The sequence below is a fragment of the Cnephaeus nilssonii genome, assembly GCF_951640355.1.
Source record: "Cnephaeus nilssonii genome assembly, chromosome: 10".
In the NCBI taxonomy this organism is placed as follows: domain Eukaryota; kingdom Metazoa; phylum Chordata; class Mammalia; order Chiroptera; family Vespertilionidae; genus Cnephaeus; species Cnephaeus nilssonii.
In genome coordinates, this window is record NC_137081.1 from 18,751,585 (window position 1) to 18,767,175 (window position 15,591).

A 15,591-nucleotide genomic window follows, 5' to 3' on the forward strand; every position below is an offset into this window, starting at 1 on the left:
TCAATGTTTTTAATAAAAGAATCCTATTTAGCCATGTTTGCTACACTCAATATCTAAATCTTATTCTTCTCACTAATTTATCATAAATGTCATGGTTCTATAGAAATTGTTTTTGCATGTAGTAAAACTTATATTTTACAAATATAATTTTTAATAATCACTCAATGAGTAAAAAACTTTTTCTAATGAAGCTATTAAAATAGTAACTTGACTGTGTATTAAAAATGAGCCTCAAAATGTCCGACTAGGTCAAAGTATTATCCCAGAAATATTGCCAGTGTGTTCACATTACATCATCTACTATTTCCATATTTAACACCAAACCCCCAAAACATTAGCAATCTAGCTATATCACTGACTTACATCACACTCATTATTTTACATGTAAACTATTACTGCAACTTTTTATCAAGCACAGAGCCCCATTTCTAAATCTCCTTTCTTAATGATATTTGCAGAGCATTCATAACAGAATCTTTAGATAAATGAATATACCAACCTATAAAGCCAAGGAGTTAACCCTGAATACTCCTATGTATCTAATGTAACAAGTGGATGGCTAATGTCTAATTACAGAAATAAATAAATGGGCCATGACTATACTTGTTGCTTATTCATTATGGTTTTATTTACTGTCAAAAAAGCATATTAAGATAGTATCTATCAATGCTGGTAATGTACTGACATTAGTCACTCAACAGAATGTAGCCTTAATAGATACTAGAATGAGATAAGCTGGCATCAAGAAAATGAGATGGCAGACACCATCAGGGAAGCACGGCCCCTCCACAGGAAGATGCCAGTGCCTTAGAGTGTAAATATGCTTCAAGTCATAGACCTTTCAGCTTTATGGCAGTTGTTCAGTAAATTCCTGTAAAGTAAGGCAGAAAAATCCACATTTAATTACTGAGCTGAATGAATACATCCCTCTGATATTCTCTTATTCTAAGGAACAATGTGCCAACTCTCTAGGCTACCTAATGAAGCTCCAACTAAAGAAAAATGTAGTGTGTTTCCCCTGCTGAAAACTAAGAAACAACATTTTGAATGGTGACAAAGTGCTCTGTTAGAACTGCTGCCATAGCATAAGAAACATCAAGAATTTCTTAAAAGCTGGGAGTGACATCTAGTCCAAGGGTTGTTAACTATAATGTCTACAAGGGCCAATCAGATTCCAAACAGCTGTGAGGAGCCTGGTGTTAATTAGCAGGAAGTTGTGGAGACAGCAGTGAATGAGAAAATACACATCATACTCAAAGACACAAAAATTAAATGGGTGTGCTGGACACAACCACATAAATTGTATCTGCTTTGGCCTGATGCTGCATCTAATCAGTCTCTTCCTTTCATAGATAAGGAGACTTAAGTCCTAAGAGACGGAAGCAGCTTTCCCTGTGACACAACTAAGATGAGAACTCATATAGCCTCCAATTCCTAGATTAACTTAAAAATGTTTCTTCTTCTTTAATCTTTATTCTTTTTCTTTTAAAGCATCTTAGGAAATGCCAGGCATTCTCTACTCAGATTTACTATATTGTTCCTCTCTTATAAAACCAGTTATTAAATGAATAATAGGAGGATCCTTATTTGAAAGAGATTAGCCAAAGAGTATATGAAATGGCATAAACTGCTGACTACCTTGGAGAAGGAGGTGTGGGGGGAACAATGCATTTGGCTTTGTCTTCAATGGGTTTATTTAATCTACCTACTGCCAAAGTCGCCACTCTAATTTGTATCCTAGGAGTTTCAGAATGAAGATGTACTGCACAGTAGACACGATAATTACACATTTATATCAACTTCCTAGTGAACCTGTTTTGAGATTAACTGTACTGAGTAACTAAACAAGTAGAAAAACAAGAATGAAAAACTTTAAAAGAAACTTTCAGCAATTTCAATGGTGATACATAACATCAATGAGGAAATGGAAGCATCTCCCAGCCAAAGCATTACCTAATGAACAAGCCTAAATACAGAAGATGTTTTAAGGTTTTGTTTACTCAATAAAAGTTAATTTCTAGCCCTAACCGGTTTGGCTCAGTGGATAGAGCATCAGCCTGAAGGGTCCCAGGTTTGATTCCGGTCAAGGGCATGTACCTTGGTTGCAGGCACATCCCCAGTAGGGGGTGTGCATAAGGCAGCTGATCGATGATTCTCTCTCATCGATGTTTCTAAATCTCTATCCCTCTCCCTTCCTCTCTGTAAAAAATCAATAAAATATATATTTTTTAAAAAGTTAATTTCCAACAGGAATTCTTAAGTCTACTTTCCATGTTTTCCATGTTAAGCAAAATATCAGAACTTTCCCAACATTCCTAGTCATAAACTCACTGAAAATATGATATATACTGTAACATACATCAAAATTTTAAAATAGGCCATTGTTCAACAATTTAAAAATACTTTTGAAAATTTAATATTGTCTTTTTCCAAAAAAGAAGCTTATACTATACAGAAAGATATTCCTTTATTCTAAATCTCTAGTATCCATTCTTACCTCCTACTTCATAAAAGTATATGCATCTATAGGTGTTTATTTTTATTTTAGCTGTGTGAACCAGTAGTGATACCAATGAATCTATATTAAGCTTAGTCATTTTCATCATTTTAGAAGGAAAAAAGAACCATACAAATGGCAAGGGGTAGGAAAAAGGGGGTTCCTGAATGCACTGCTACACACCCATGATTACAGATATAATGAAGACAGAATAATGCTTCAATATGAAGATCTGCTAAATGTCCAAAGGGGGAAAATACCCCTCTATGGAAGGCCCCAGAATTTGCCCAGTCTTTTCAAAAGCTAGAGCTATAAATAAATTCGTATTTTAAAGAATTGTTCTGGAGCTACTGTAAAAGTAAAATGAAAAGTAAATGCTCTACACATGCCATCATAAACATCTAAATTTGTAACTGAAATACTAGTAGCATTGAAACTCAGAATTATGTATCACTCTTAGTTAACACCAAATGTCCTAAAAACAATTAAAATACAGAATCAAACATCACTCTGTCAAAAGCAAAAGTCCTAATAAATACGTCATTAGAGCCCAGCCAGTGTCACTCAGTGGTTGAGTATCAACCTATGAACCAGGAGGCCACGGTTCCATTCCCAGTCAAGGCGCATGTCTGGGGCTGGGGCGTGCAGGAGGCAGTCAATCAATGATTCTCTCACATCATTGATGTTTTTATCTCTCTCCCTCTCCCTTCCTCTCTAAAATCAATTAAAATTAAAAAATATATATGGTCATTAGGTCTAAAATAGGCACTTAACGTAACTCAAGACAAAAGCATATTAATGCATTTTTTGAAGAATTTCCCTTCTGATTCTATTAGAAAAATAACACATTGTAAAAACAAAATAATTCATTTTTAAATGCTTTTCTATTAGTCCTTTTAGTAAACTAGGCTATGATATCACTAAACTTGATAAAAAGAAATTCACAAGAGGAAACTTTAAACCAATGACAAAAAATGGAAAAGCAACAACATACATACAGCAATTTTTTAAAAACTGGGTGACAAGAAAAAGAAAATATAAGGCCAATATTATTAAAATCCACAGTAAAGAGCAAAAGAACAATTAAATAAAGGTTAAAAAAAGTAAAATAAAAGCTAAGTACTCCACCTGTGCCAGCATAAACCTCTAGATTTGGAATATCACAGAAAATACTGTCACCAATCATTAGATTTTTGTGATTCCAGATAAATACTCTTTAACAGCTAGTTATTTCTGGATACATTTAAGCCAGTTATCTAATTATAAACATATTTACATATAAAAACATATTTCCTCATATGATAGCATGCTATATTTATTTTACTTAATGCATATTAAGAAAACAGGTCAAATTCCATCATAACATATTACTGCATTATAAAATTTTCATAGGCAAAATTTTAAATAGTAACTTTAAAACTTTGAGTAATAATATCAAAAGAATTCTCTTTATAGCTGTGGTTAAATGACCAAGTGGGAGTCAAATGTCCAAAATTTTTCTTAATTAAATAAATTTAAAAATTTATAGTTGATGTTTTTCAGCTATATATTTAAAGTTCAAATATTTATGTAAGAATATCTGTTTCCTTTCAGGGGAGGGTGAGGGTGGAGGTAAGAGATCAACCGAAGGACTTGTATGCATGCATATAAGCATAACCAATGGATGCAAGACACTGGGGGGAGGGAGGGTGGGCATGTGCCAAGGGGGTAGGGGAGGCCGGAGGAAGGTCAATGAGGAAAAAAAGGAGACATATGTACTACTATTTGTAACACTTTAAACAATAAAATAACATTTTAAAAAAGAATACCTGTTTTGATTAGAACAATCACCATATGAAATTGTATTTGCTAGGTCTGCCTAACAGGTATAAAAGATCTGGTGGATCAGAGCAGAGAAGTGCACACACACAGGTTATAATTTCCCTGACTGAGACTGAAGCCCTTACCTATCCAATTACTCTTTGGAAAAACTGCAAAGAAGATACTATTATTGCAACTTGAGAAGTAGAATTCCTTTCCAGAGAACTTGAATTCTGCTGAACAGACACACTGTTTTTAAAATGGTTATAAACAAACAGGTACCTACCTACTAATCTACTACTGTTTTCTTTTGATTATTTCTTTGCTGTATGCATTCACACATTTATATATTGATGAAAGTAGAGATATTAGTTGTCCTATACATTTTAAAACTGAAACAATCCTGTTTTTCATACTTCAGTGTTAATAATCATATAAAAATATAATTCTTTTCAGAGAATGTTGCTAAGACTTCCAGAATTTTCTTATTTCATATTTAGGTTATTCCCCCAACTTCTTGCTATCTATAATAATAAAAGCATAATATGCTAATTAGACTGAACAGCCAAATGACCTTCTGGAAGTCATTCCGGACGAAGCCTCATAGCGGGGGCTGAAGCAGAGGCAGTTAGGGGCAATCAGGTAGGCAGGCAGAGTGGTTAGGGGCAATCAGGCAGGCAGGCAGAGGAGGTTAGGGGCGATTAGGCAGGCAGGTGAGCAGTTAGGGGCGGTCAGGCAGGCAGGCGAGTAGTTAGGGGCGATCAGGCAGGCAGAGCGGTTAGGGGCGATCAGGCAAGCAGGCAGAGGTGGTTGTGGGCGATCAGGCAGGCAGGCAGAGGTGGTTGTGGGCGATCAGGCAGGCAGGCGAGCAAGTTAGGAGCAATCAGGCAAACAGGAGAATGGTTAGGGGTGATCAGGCAGGCAGGCTAGTGAGCCATTAGGAGCCAGCAATCCTGAATTGCGAGAGGGTGCAGGCCAGGCTGAGGGACACCCTCCTCCCCCCTCGCCATGCATGAATTTCATGCACCGGGCCTCTAGTTAGAAATAATAACACAAATAGTTTTGTTTTTTGTTCTTTTATCTTCATTACTTGATTAGGATAAATTCTCAGAAGGGAAATTATTAGACCAAAGGATGTTTATTTATTTTTATTTTTAGAGAATTTTGGTAAAGAATTTCTGTAAGCATGAAGTTGCCTAATCAATCTTAGTTGATATAAATTCTTTGGTATATTCATTTTTTGATAATTAGCAAAGTTTGAATAAAAAAATAATTACATTTATTTTTTAAAATTCCACAGCATTCTCAATATTCATTTGAAGAAACAAATTTCAATAGAAAAGTAAAAGCATATTAATCTGATTACAAGGTTTGTAATAAAATGACATAATGATTGTCTTTTAGGTTCCATCTTCCTCAACTTAAAACAAAAAGGAAAAACCACCCTATTTGGCCCTTCCGAACATCACAGACACAAGTCCAATGTCAACTGTTTGGCACATTCCCACAGCAATTCCCTTAGGTGCTGAAGACTTTCAAAACTTCTACAGCAGCAATTATATTTAAACTTAAATGAGAGTGGGGAAGAGGGAGAGATTATTAAAGAAAAGATGACAGCCATCTGTTCTCCCCTTCACAATGATGAAAAATGAAGAGGCAGAATTAAAGAAAAAAATTTTTAAAAGGTTAGACTAAAGGAAAGTTTGAAAGCAGTATACTAAAAGGGCAGGTCAAAAGATATTTTCTCACTGACAGCTCATTTACATCTTTAGGATGCAGTTCTACCTTATTTATACTCTAAGGAATAAATGAAATGACATTTACATATTTTCCATTGTTTCATTCTAGTCACCTCCCTACCAAAACTCACCCTTACACAGAGCTGGTTATAAGTTGCCTATGAGGAGGTTAGTACTAAAACTAGGACTAAAATAGAATCTCAGTCAAAAATTTAATCTTGAAGAAGGAACTTTTCCTGTCTCTAGCTCCTATTTCTATAAAATATCTGAAAAATACATATGATGAGACAGAATGGTTCAATAGCAAAATTATGGCTGATTTTCCGAACCTCATGCTAAATCCATTAAGTGAAACATTCTAATACACTCTCCATATACAACGTAGAAAAATAAGGGTTATTAACCAACAAAGACAAAACATGTTTAAACAGAAAACTTCCAATAAATTGAACAGTTTTTCTTTTTGTTAATTTGTTTAATTTATTAAATAAGTCAATTATCTACAGAGAACATTTAGTTTCCCCTTGAATCTCCGTAGTTTATGGAAAATCCCATTAAAATAGATTATATTAAAGTTTCTACATAGTTAAGCCAGTAAAGATTTTGTCTCCAACAAACTAATGAATAACCTCAAATGCAATATCTAGTTGTAATGAGTTACAAAACTTTACAATTAACTTTGAAAGCTCTGCTCCATATTTTCTTCGTTTAATATACATGGTTTTCAGATAGTTTTGAATAGTCCTGAACTTTTTTTTTAATCAAACTGGATGCCTAAGACTAAGAATATAGAAACTGCAAGAAATACATATTAGGAAAAAGAGGTATTTTGAGCATTCTTACCTATTTTTTTACAAACCCAGTGACTATTTAAAGTAACTGTCTCAAGCCCTAAAGCTATTTCTCTTTGGACTTTGTATTAGAAAGTATAGGGTTATGAACGTCAATAAGAGATTCCATCCATCCTTTACACTGAATCACTGATATTAGTATATGTTATTCACTACTGTGAGAATCACCAAATAGCACCCTATTAAGTCAGCTAGAGTACATCAGTGATTCTATAAAAATGACACTGACAAGCCATTCAATTGACAAAAACTTCCATTTCTTAAAGAAGGCAGATTTTATGGACATGAATCATGTAGCCTGTATATATAATCAAATGCAAGTTCAGCATATTCACAAGAACCATATACTCAAGTTAAGTGGTAAATGCCGTAACATTCAAAATTTCACATGGCTTCTTTATTACTGACACCTTATTATTATGAAAATCTATTCCTTCCTGTAACCACTGGCAAGATTTCTGACACAGATTCAGTACAAAAGCATCTAGAATCATGGAACCATTTTAAATCAATTTTTTAAACATTGAGGCCCAGTAAGACTTGCCATGAATTTGAAAGGGAAAAGAAGTTTCAAAAAAAATAGGAATGAGACAAAAAGGAAAACTTTTTTTTTCCTATGTAAATGGTTAGTCCAATTTCTTACCATATTTTTTAAATTGGTCATGATTGGGAGAGACTAATAACAGAATGATGAGGACAGAGGGGGTGCCATTGCCAGTCACATCCACTTAGCTGGACAGGAACATATCAGTGGAGACCAGCATCACAAGACAAATGGTAGCTGCATTTAAAAAGGACATTAACACCGCCCTGACCAGGTAACTCAGTTGGTTAGAGATTTGTCTTAATAGGCCAAGATTGCTGGTTCAATCCCTGGTCAGGGCACAGACAAGAATCAACCAATCTACACTAATAAAAGAGTAAGATGCAAATTGACTGTACCTTCATGACACCCACCAGCCAATCAGGAGTGGGTATGCAAATTAACACAACAAAGCTGGTGGGTTAATTTGCATATGCAGGCACAGAGCAGGCAGGGGCGGGGCGGGACACTTGCGCCATCGCCATGGCGATGACGAAGGCCTTCTGCACGGCCCCAGCTGCTCCGGGCCTCTGGGCAGCATGGGAAGGCAGAAAGGCGGCTCGGGCCGGAGTGAAGGCATGCTGGCAGCCAGGGGAAGGAAGGCCCATTCTTGCACGAATCTTCGTGCATCGGGCCTCTAGTAAATGAATAAATAAGTGGCACAACAAATCCATCTCTCTCTTTCTCTCTTCCTCTCTCTAAAAATCAATAAATAAAAAGCTTTCTTTAAAAGTACATGAATACAAAATGCTAAAAGGAAAGAGTTTTATAAACCAAATCAACTTCAAAGTATAAATTAAATTAATAATAAAATTAAGAACTTAATAAATCAAGCATTTGTACCATAAAAACTTCAAAGCACAAAGCCATAAAACAAAGTTTTTAAAAACTAATTCTGACCCATTATTTGCTTCTTAAAAAAAAGTTTCATAAAAAAATATATATTATTCTTTGTTTCTTTAAATGTTTAATGTAAAATAATTAGATTCATAGGAAGTCCCATGCAGTTTCCTCCAGGGACCAATGTTAACATCTTACCCAACTATAGCACAATATCCAGTCATAAGTTGACATTGATGCAATCCATAGCTTAGTCAGATCTCATCAGTTACACAGGCACTTATGTGTGTGTGGTATGTGTGTGTCTATAGATCTATAATTTAATTACCTGTGTGGCCTTTGAAAGGTAACCCCCACTAGGATAAAAATACTCAACTGTATCATCACAAGACTCCTCCTTAACCCCTTTACCACCACTATTCTTTTCTACAAAAAAGGTCAATCTATTGTCCTATTTTAGCCACTGTAACCAAAGTAGATAATTTTGCTATTCAGGAGTAGAAAATAACCTTGTGTGAGTTTTCTTTTTATTTGTCTGTAAGTCCTAAGTGAATCCAAGGTTAAGAAAAGCAAACAAGTCAAGAGTAGGGAAGGTGAAAGGCAGCTCTGATGGTGTTATCTGACTACCAACAAGAAGCGGGTAATGGGGATACATTTGCAGCAGGTCTAGATAATAGTTGATATAATTGCCCCAAATCAGGTGTTACACAAGGTAGTCTAAATTTCTCAGCAGCTTCCTAAAATATACCAGATTAGCTGAGAAAGGCAAAAGAGTGTTTACATATAAGTTTTTAGAAATCATAGAGGAAAAGCAATAAAGTACTTTTATTTCCTAACAGTATATTTAAAACATGCATTTATTAATTTAAATTGATCACTTAATAGTAATATGGATTGCTTGGGCTTAAAAAGTCTACTATACAGCCCTAGCAGGTTTGGCTAAGTGGATAAAGCGTAGGCCTGCGGACTGAAGGGTCCCAAGTTCTATTCCAGTCAAGGGTACATGCCCAGATTATGGGCTCGATCCCCAGTAGGGGGGCGTGCAGGAGGCAGCTGATCAATGATTCTCTCTCATCATTGATGTTTCTATCTCTCTCCCCCTCTCACTTCAGCTCCGAAATCAATAAAGATAAATTTTTTAAAAAGTCTACTATACAATCCATTTACGCATTATTAAAATAGTTGGTATTGTAGAAAAAAATACTTTGAAACCAGAATATATCTATGGGCATTTACCAAGAACATCAAAATACCATAAATATGACAAGCTTTTGTAAATTGCAATACTAACCAGAGGTAAGAAAATTAGTCTAAGTTCCTTAAATAATTATTGGCAACAGTAAACTATAAAAAATGAAATTAGTGTACTTAATTCACTTTGTAATTCTCTCAAATCTAACACTTACATTCAAATTTCAGGATCCAGCATCCATTGAGAATCCCAAGCATACATTTCAGGGTACTTTGAACTGTATCACCAGAAATAATGACATGAGTCACTAGAATACAAAAAGAAGCAAAAAGAGAAACAGATACATAAACCAAAATAATTATTTAACCAGTCTGCATTTTATAACTAGTCTGCACCTTATAAACTTCTATCTGAATTTTCTTCAAAACAATTTTTAAGTTTAGAAGCCTTCTTTGGTTATCATTCTGTAGTTGTGCTACCAACATGAAAAATCATTTCATAAAGCAAATATCTTAAAGTCACACTAGCATGTACCATATTTTTTCCTTTATTTTCAAGTCAAAACTGAGGATTTAAAGCATTACATGCACTACAATTTATTTATCATTAGCAAACTCAAAAGTTTGCTTTTCTGATATATTGTTCTGTACTAAACTAAGAGCAAACTTTACATTTCCTAACCAAATTAAGCCTGTAAGTAGTTTATAACTATAGGAAGATTTTAGATTTATTACAACATGAAAAGTATATAGTGATAACCCAATGGAGTTCTACAAAAGAATCACCTATTTAAAATTTTTTTCTACCAAAAATGAATAAAGAATCCTCACCTGTACTGTCAAACTCAGCACATTTTTTAGCCTTAAGAATTGCTGCAAGCTCACTGAGCATTTTCTGTTGTTCTGAAGAAAGCCCACTGCCTATGAGTACAAGAGGTCCATCCCTACGCTGAGCAGCATGCACCTGTGAATAAAAAAGATGCCACAGTGTTAAAAACATTTAAGGACTAGAGAAAGATAATAAGCTGACCTTCACTTGATGTAAGCTTGAATTTCATTACTTAGCTTACTCTGTCTACTAATTCCCAATATTTCCATTCATTCATCACTCAAAACCTTAATGCTCAATTCATTTAAATAACCGCCCTCCTCCCCTCCCCATTTAAAATGTTACCTGGGATAGCTCTTTTCACTCAGGGCATCTTGTTTCCTTGATTCTAAATTGCATCTCTTTAGGGTTTTACAACTTCATTCTGTCACCAATAAGCTTTTTTTTTTTTTTTTTAAAGTAACCCCAAATACCCATTTTAAATGATCAATTCCCTGTCTCCGCTCCACTAACTTATTCTAATAGAGTTGAACTCAAACTTGGTCTATTTAGTTTAAAATAAATTATGTGCAAATAAAATATAAAAACACTAAGACATCTAGTACAGCAGTAATCTCAAAGATAGAAACATATTTTTATCACTGGAACAGTTACTTTTCAAAACCAAGAAAATAAAAATAGATAAGAGAATACAAAAGTTAGACCAGATTCACCTTAGTAGTAAGTCAATGCAGCTCATGGAAAGGAAAGAAGTGCTATAGAAAGACTTAGAACTGTATTACTGGAGATTAAAAAAGACAAAAATAAAGAGAAGTCACCAATGGATGGCATTAGGGAATAGAAGTGAAAGCTTCAAAAAAAAAGTAATGGGACAGATAGTGTATTCAACAGTAGCCAACAGATATTTAATAAATGAAATTGGAATCAGAATTAGCTGAAAGCTATCTGATTTAAAAAAAGCAATGACTGAGCAATGAAGAAAACAAAAGGTAAACCAACACAAATGTATTAAAGAATAAAGCAAAAAAACAATAGTGCAATTTTCAAATATAAGACCTAGGGTTTTCCTCTGTGTGAGTCTCTATGTGTACTGGATATCTGGTATCTCAAAGCTCCAAAGAACGTGAGTGAATCACTGACAGTATGATCACCAACACAATTCAGCAACTAGATTAGAGAAAGCTGGTATTTATACATGCACTTCACCTATCATAGAGATCATTCATCCAGTCTGATGCCCTACAATACTACATCTACATTGTTGGCTATATCTACAAATAGACCTCAATAATTCATTTTTTAAAATATATTTTTATTTATGCCAGAGAGGAAGGGAGAGGGAGACAGTGAGAAACATCAATGATGAGAGAGAATCATTGATAGATTGCCTCCTGCATGCCCCCTCCTAGGGATCCAGCCTGAAACTGGGGCATGAGCCCTGACCCGGAATCAAACAGTGACTTCCCTGGTTCATGGGTTGAAGCTCAACCACTGAACCACACCAGCTGAGTGTAAAGGTACTTTTACTGGACATGCTATGTACATCATACACACATTTACATCACATTCCTGCCCATGTATCTTTCCTACTCACTAAACTATAACACAGGGGTCCTCAAACTTTTTAAACAGAGGGCCAGTTCACTGTCTCTCAGACCATTGGAGGGCCGGACTATAGTTTAAAAAAAACTATGAACAAATTCCTATGCACACTGCATATATCTTATTTTGAAGTAAAAAAACAAAACGGCAAAAACACCCGCATGTGGCCCGTGGGCCGTAGTTTGAGGACGCCTGCATAACATGTTGTAACCATGTCTACCCTAAATACTGCAAACACTCCATAACATGAAAATAGTTCAGAGTACTCTATGGATTGTTCAATTACTATTCCATGGTAATATTAAAAAAAAGTTTTTCAATAATTCTTGTCAGTTATACAAATAGGTGCCATAGGATAGCTCTAAATGAAACATTTTACTATCCAATTTATATAACTTCATTTCAGCTAAATTAATTCTCTACACAAGAGTGAAAAGTTACAACTCCAAATACAGGACATGCAAGTATTTCTACCAACCCAAGGAAAGCACCAAACATGGATCAAGCCTTTTCCTATCACAGTTTTTAAATTTGAATATTTTTAAAAAAGAAACTGGCCATAATTTCTTATAGTTAAGAAATTCTATTAAAAACAAAACATAAAGCAAACAGCTGCTGAAGCCACATGCCTATATGAGACAGTGGTGAAGGGAGAGGGTAGGAGACATTTGGTTTGAATAAGCAGAGGTCTGAGAACCATGAGGTTCAAAAGACATTCAAAAAACACCCCAAGCCCAGCCGGCGTGGCTCAGTGGTTAAGTGTTGACCTATGAACCAGGAGGTCAGGGTTTGATTCTCAGTCAGGGCACATGCCCAGGTTGTGGGCTCAATCCCCAGTGTGGGACGTGCAGGAGGCAGCCAATTAATGATTCTCTCTCATCACTGATGTTTCCCTCTCTCTCTCCCTCTCTCTTCCTCTCTGAAGTCAATAAAAATATATTTTTAAAAAAACAACACACCCCAAGGGGTTCAATACCCTGATTTTATAGCGATTAGATACCATGTACACTGTCATTAAACTCTTATTTAAAGGATAACTGGATATGGAATGTCTTCTTAGATAAATCACTTATTCTTAATTAATGAGTTTATAAAAAATATGGTTTAAAAACTATGAAAAGAAGGAAAAGGACAAAGATGTTGCTCAAAGGGAGCATGGGCAGAGACTTCACAATATGAACCTGGAAAGCAGCTTTTTAAGTCTTTACGCTTAAAGACTGTTTCTCAAATTTAAACGTGCTTTCCAACAGCCATTAACCTTTACTTGAGACTAATAAAACTTCTAAATGGGAAGGAGAGAAACTCAACCCCCACCTACTCATCACCCCTTCTTCTTCATGAAGCTTCCTGAATCAGCTCGCAGAGTTTAGAAATCACTGATTTGAAGGATTTCAGACTCAACAATGAAGCACTTGTGCTTGTTTCAGGAGCAAGTGTGTATATGTGTGTGTGTGTGTGTGTGTGTGTGTGTGTGTGTGTGTATAATGAACAACCAGCCCTCCAGAAGTCATTCATGCAGGCAACACAAACTTAAGAGAGCCGCTATCTGCCAGACACTGTTCTAAGTAAACTAAAGAGCAAGTGCCTGCCCTCACACAGTTTATACTCTAGCTGGGAGGGCTGGGGGGGGGGGGGGGGGGGAAGCAACAAAATAATAATGTCAGGTCAGGGATAAGAAGCACCGGCAGGGTGCTAGTTCATATACTGTAATTCGGAGCTCTCTTTGGTGACTACAGTGGAGTCCAATCTGAAGAGTAAGGAGCCATTTGGACTTCTGGTCCCACATTTGTTCCTGGCAGAGATAAGAGCTAGTGCTGCTAAGGACCTAAAATGGGGCATGTTTGGTGGATTCAAAAAACTGCAAGACAGCCCATGTGGCTGGAAAAGAATGAGTGAAGGGAGTCTGGTATGATTGGAGGAAGGCAGATCCCAGAGCTTAGCTTTTAAGATTGCACATAAAGAAAAATCCCTTTCAACTTAGAACTTATCATTGGTTACGGTATCTACCATTACTAGCAAGTATCTACCATTAGTACCTTAGAACTTATCATTGGTTACGGTATCTACCATTACTAGCAAGTATCTACCATTAATATAGTAAATAATGATATTCATTGGCCTATGTCCATGTGACACACAGAAAGTATAGGTTTCCTACATTTAAGAAAAAACACAATAGTAATTGGATAGTTGAACTGAGAGGAGGATAATCACGTTGCTTTTTTCTGAAGGGCATTAATATCCTCAGACTCAAAGAATTTCATAAAGATATCTTTATTTTTGACATATTTAAAATAATATTTCTCTGGCTTTTACATAAAAAGAACGTTGGCAAATGACAACTTAGTTATGCTATGTCCTGCCAAAAGAGTTCAAGTTCAAATGAATAAAATAAGCACCAATTTATAGTTGTTAAGTATGCTGAGACTGAATGAGCACTGACCTAATAATTTGTGTTCTAATGGATCCATTCAAAAAAATGTTTCCGGCTGATTAACCCAGGGCAAATCACAACCTTTCTAGGTCTCAACTTTCTCATTCCTAAAATGAAGAAATTAACCTGATTTCTAGGTTCTCTTCCAGTTCATTACCACTGCCCTTACTAGACAAGAAGTCTTCTCTAATGGTCCTAGATGTCAACATAGCCCTTTTTCTTATTTCCCCCATCTGAGCAGTTGCCAAATATAGGGAGTCCACCATCCATCTCTCTAAAACGCTCTTCTCCTCCCCATCCCACCTCACTACCGCCACCTGCAGTTCCAGTCCTGACCACTGCACACCTGGGCTCCACCACAACAGCTTCCTCACCTTCTCCAGTCTTGCCCCACTCCCGCCCACCCTCTGCAGTCCCACTCCATTAAAAACACACTGAAGGTGCCCCACTAACCAGGGAAATAAAAGTCAAAACTCCTCCTCAGGGAATTCAAGGCTTTTCACAATCTGATCGCAACCTAGCTCTTCACTGTCAATTCCTCTTTTATATACCTTATGTCCTCTCACACTAAACTCTAATTTCTCAGATTTCCAAGGTCTTTATGCTTCCTTGTCTCTGAGCAGCGGTTCCTTTTATTGGGACTGCCACACTCACTTTGTATAGCTGATTGCAGTGGGCAATGTTGGTGGATTATTTTTAGACTATTTTATTTAGATTAGCTTACACAGTTACAATGTTTCCTATCTCCCACTAAAATGTAAGCTCCTTGAGAATAAGAGTTCTATCAGTCATGTTCACTATGGATAAATATAGAGGGGGGTTTCAACAAATATTTGTTGATACATTTATTCCAATTATGTCTTCATATTCACAAGAGCTAATACACAGGAAGTGCTCAATAATTGTTTCATGAATGAAAGCAATTTGCAAGCTGGAAATTTTTTAATTATGCTTCTTTCATAACCAATTTCAGTAAAAGATATAAATTTCCCAAAGCTAAATCCACACTTACTATTGAGCAATGGCGAGTGGATGATGATTCATTCTTCTCTGGCGGCAGCAATAGCGATTTCATAGTCTCCCTGTCTGCATAATCCACAGGTCGCCGACCAAATATGTTACTGGTAAAATAAGTACAAATGGGTTAAGTACATAAAATATGTGATTTGATTCTTAACTAAGGAAACAGCAAAATAATTTTTTCAACTTCCTTAATACATTATTT

At 35.8% G+C, this 15,591-nt stretch overlaps 1 protein-coding gene across 1 annotated transcript in view; it reads right to left on the minus strand.

Moving 5' to 3' along the window:
* Positions 1 to 15,591, minus strand: part of BARD1 (BRCA1 associated RING domain 1) — a 66,481-nt gene that overhangs the window by 4,944 nt on the left and 45,946 nt on the right. The window contains exons 7-9 of the mRNA XM_079782629.1: positions 15,379 to 15,487; positions 10,333 to 10,465; positions 9,717 to 9,809 (exon numbers count right to left, since the gene is read on the minus strand). Coding sequence (XP_079638755.1) covers positions 9,717 to 9,809; positions 10,333 to 10,465; positions 15,379 to 15,487 — 335 coding nt within the window. The remainder of the gene's footprint in view (positions 1 to 9,716; positions 9,810 to 10,332; positions 10,466 to 15,378; positions 15,488 to 15,591) is intronic.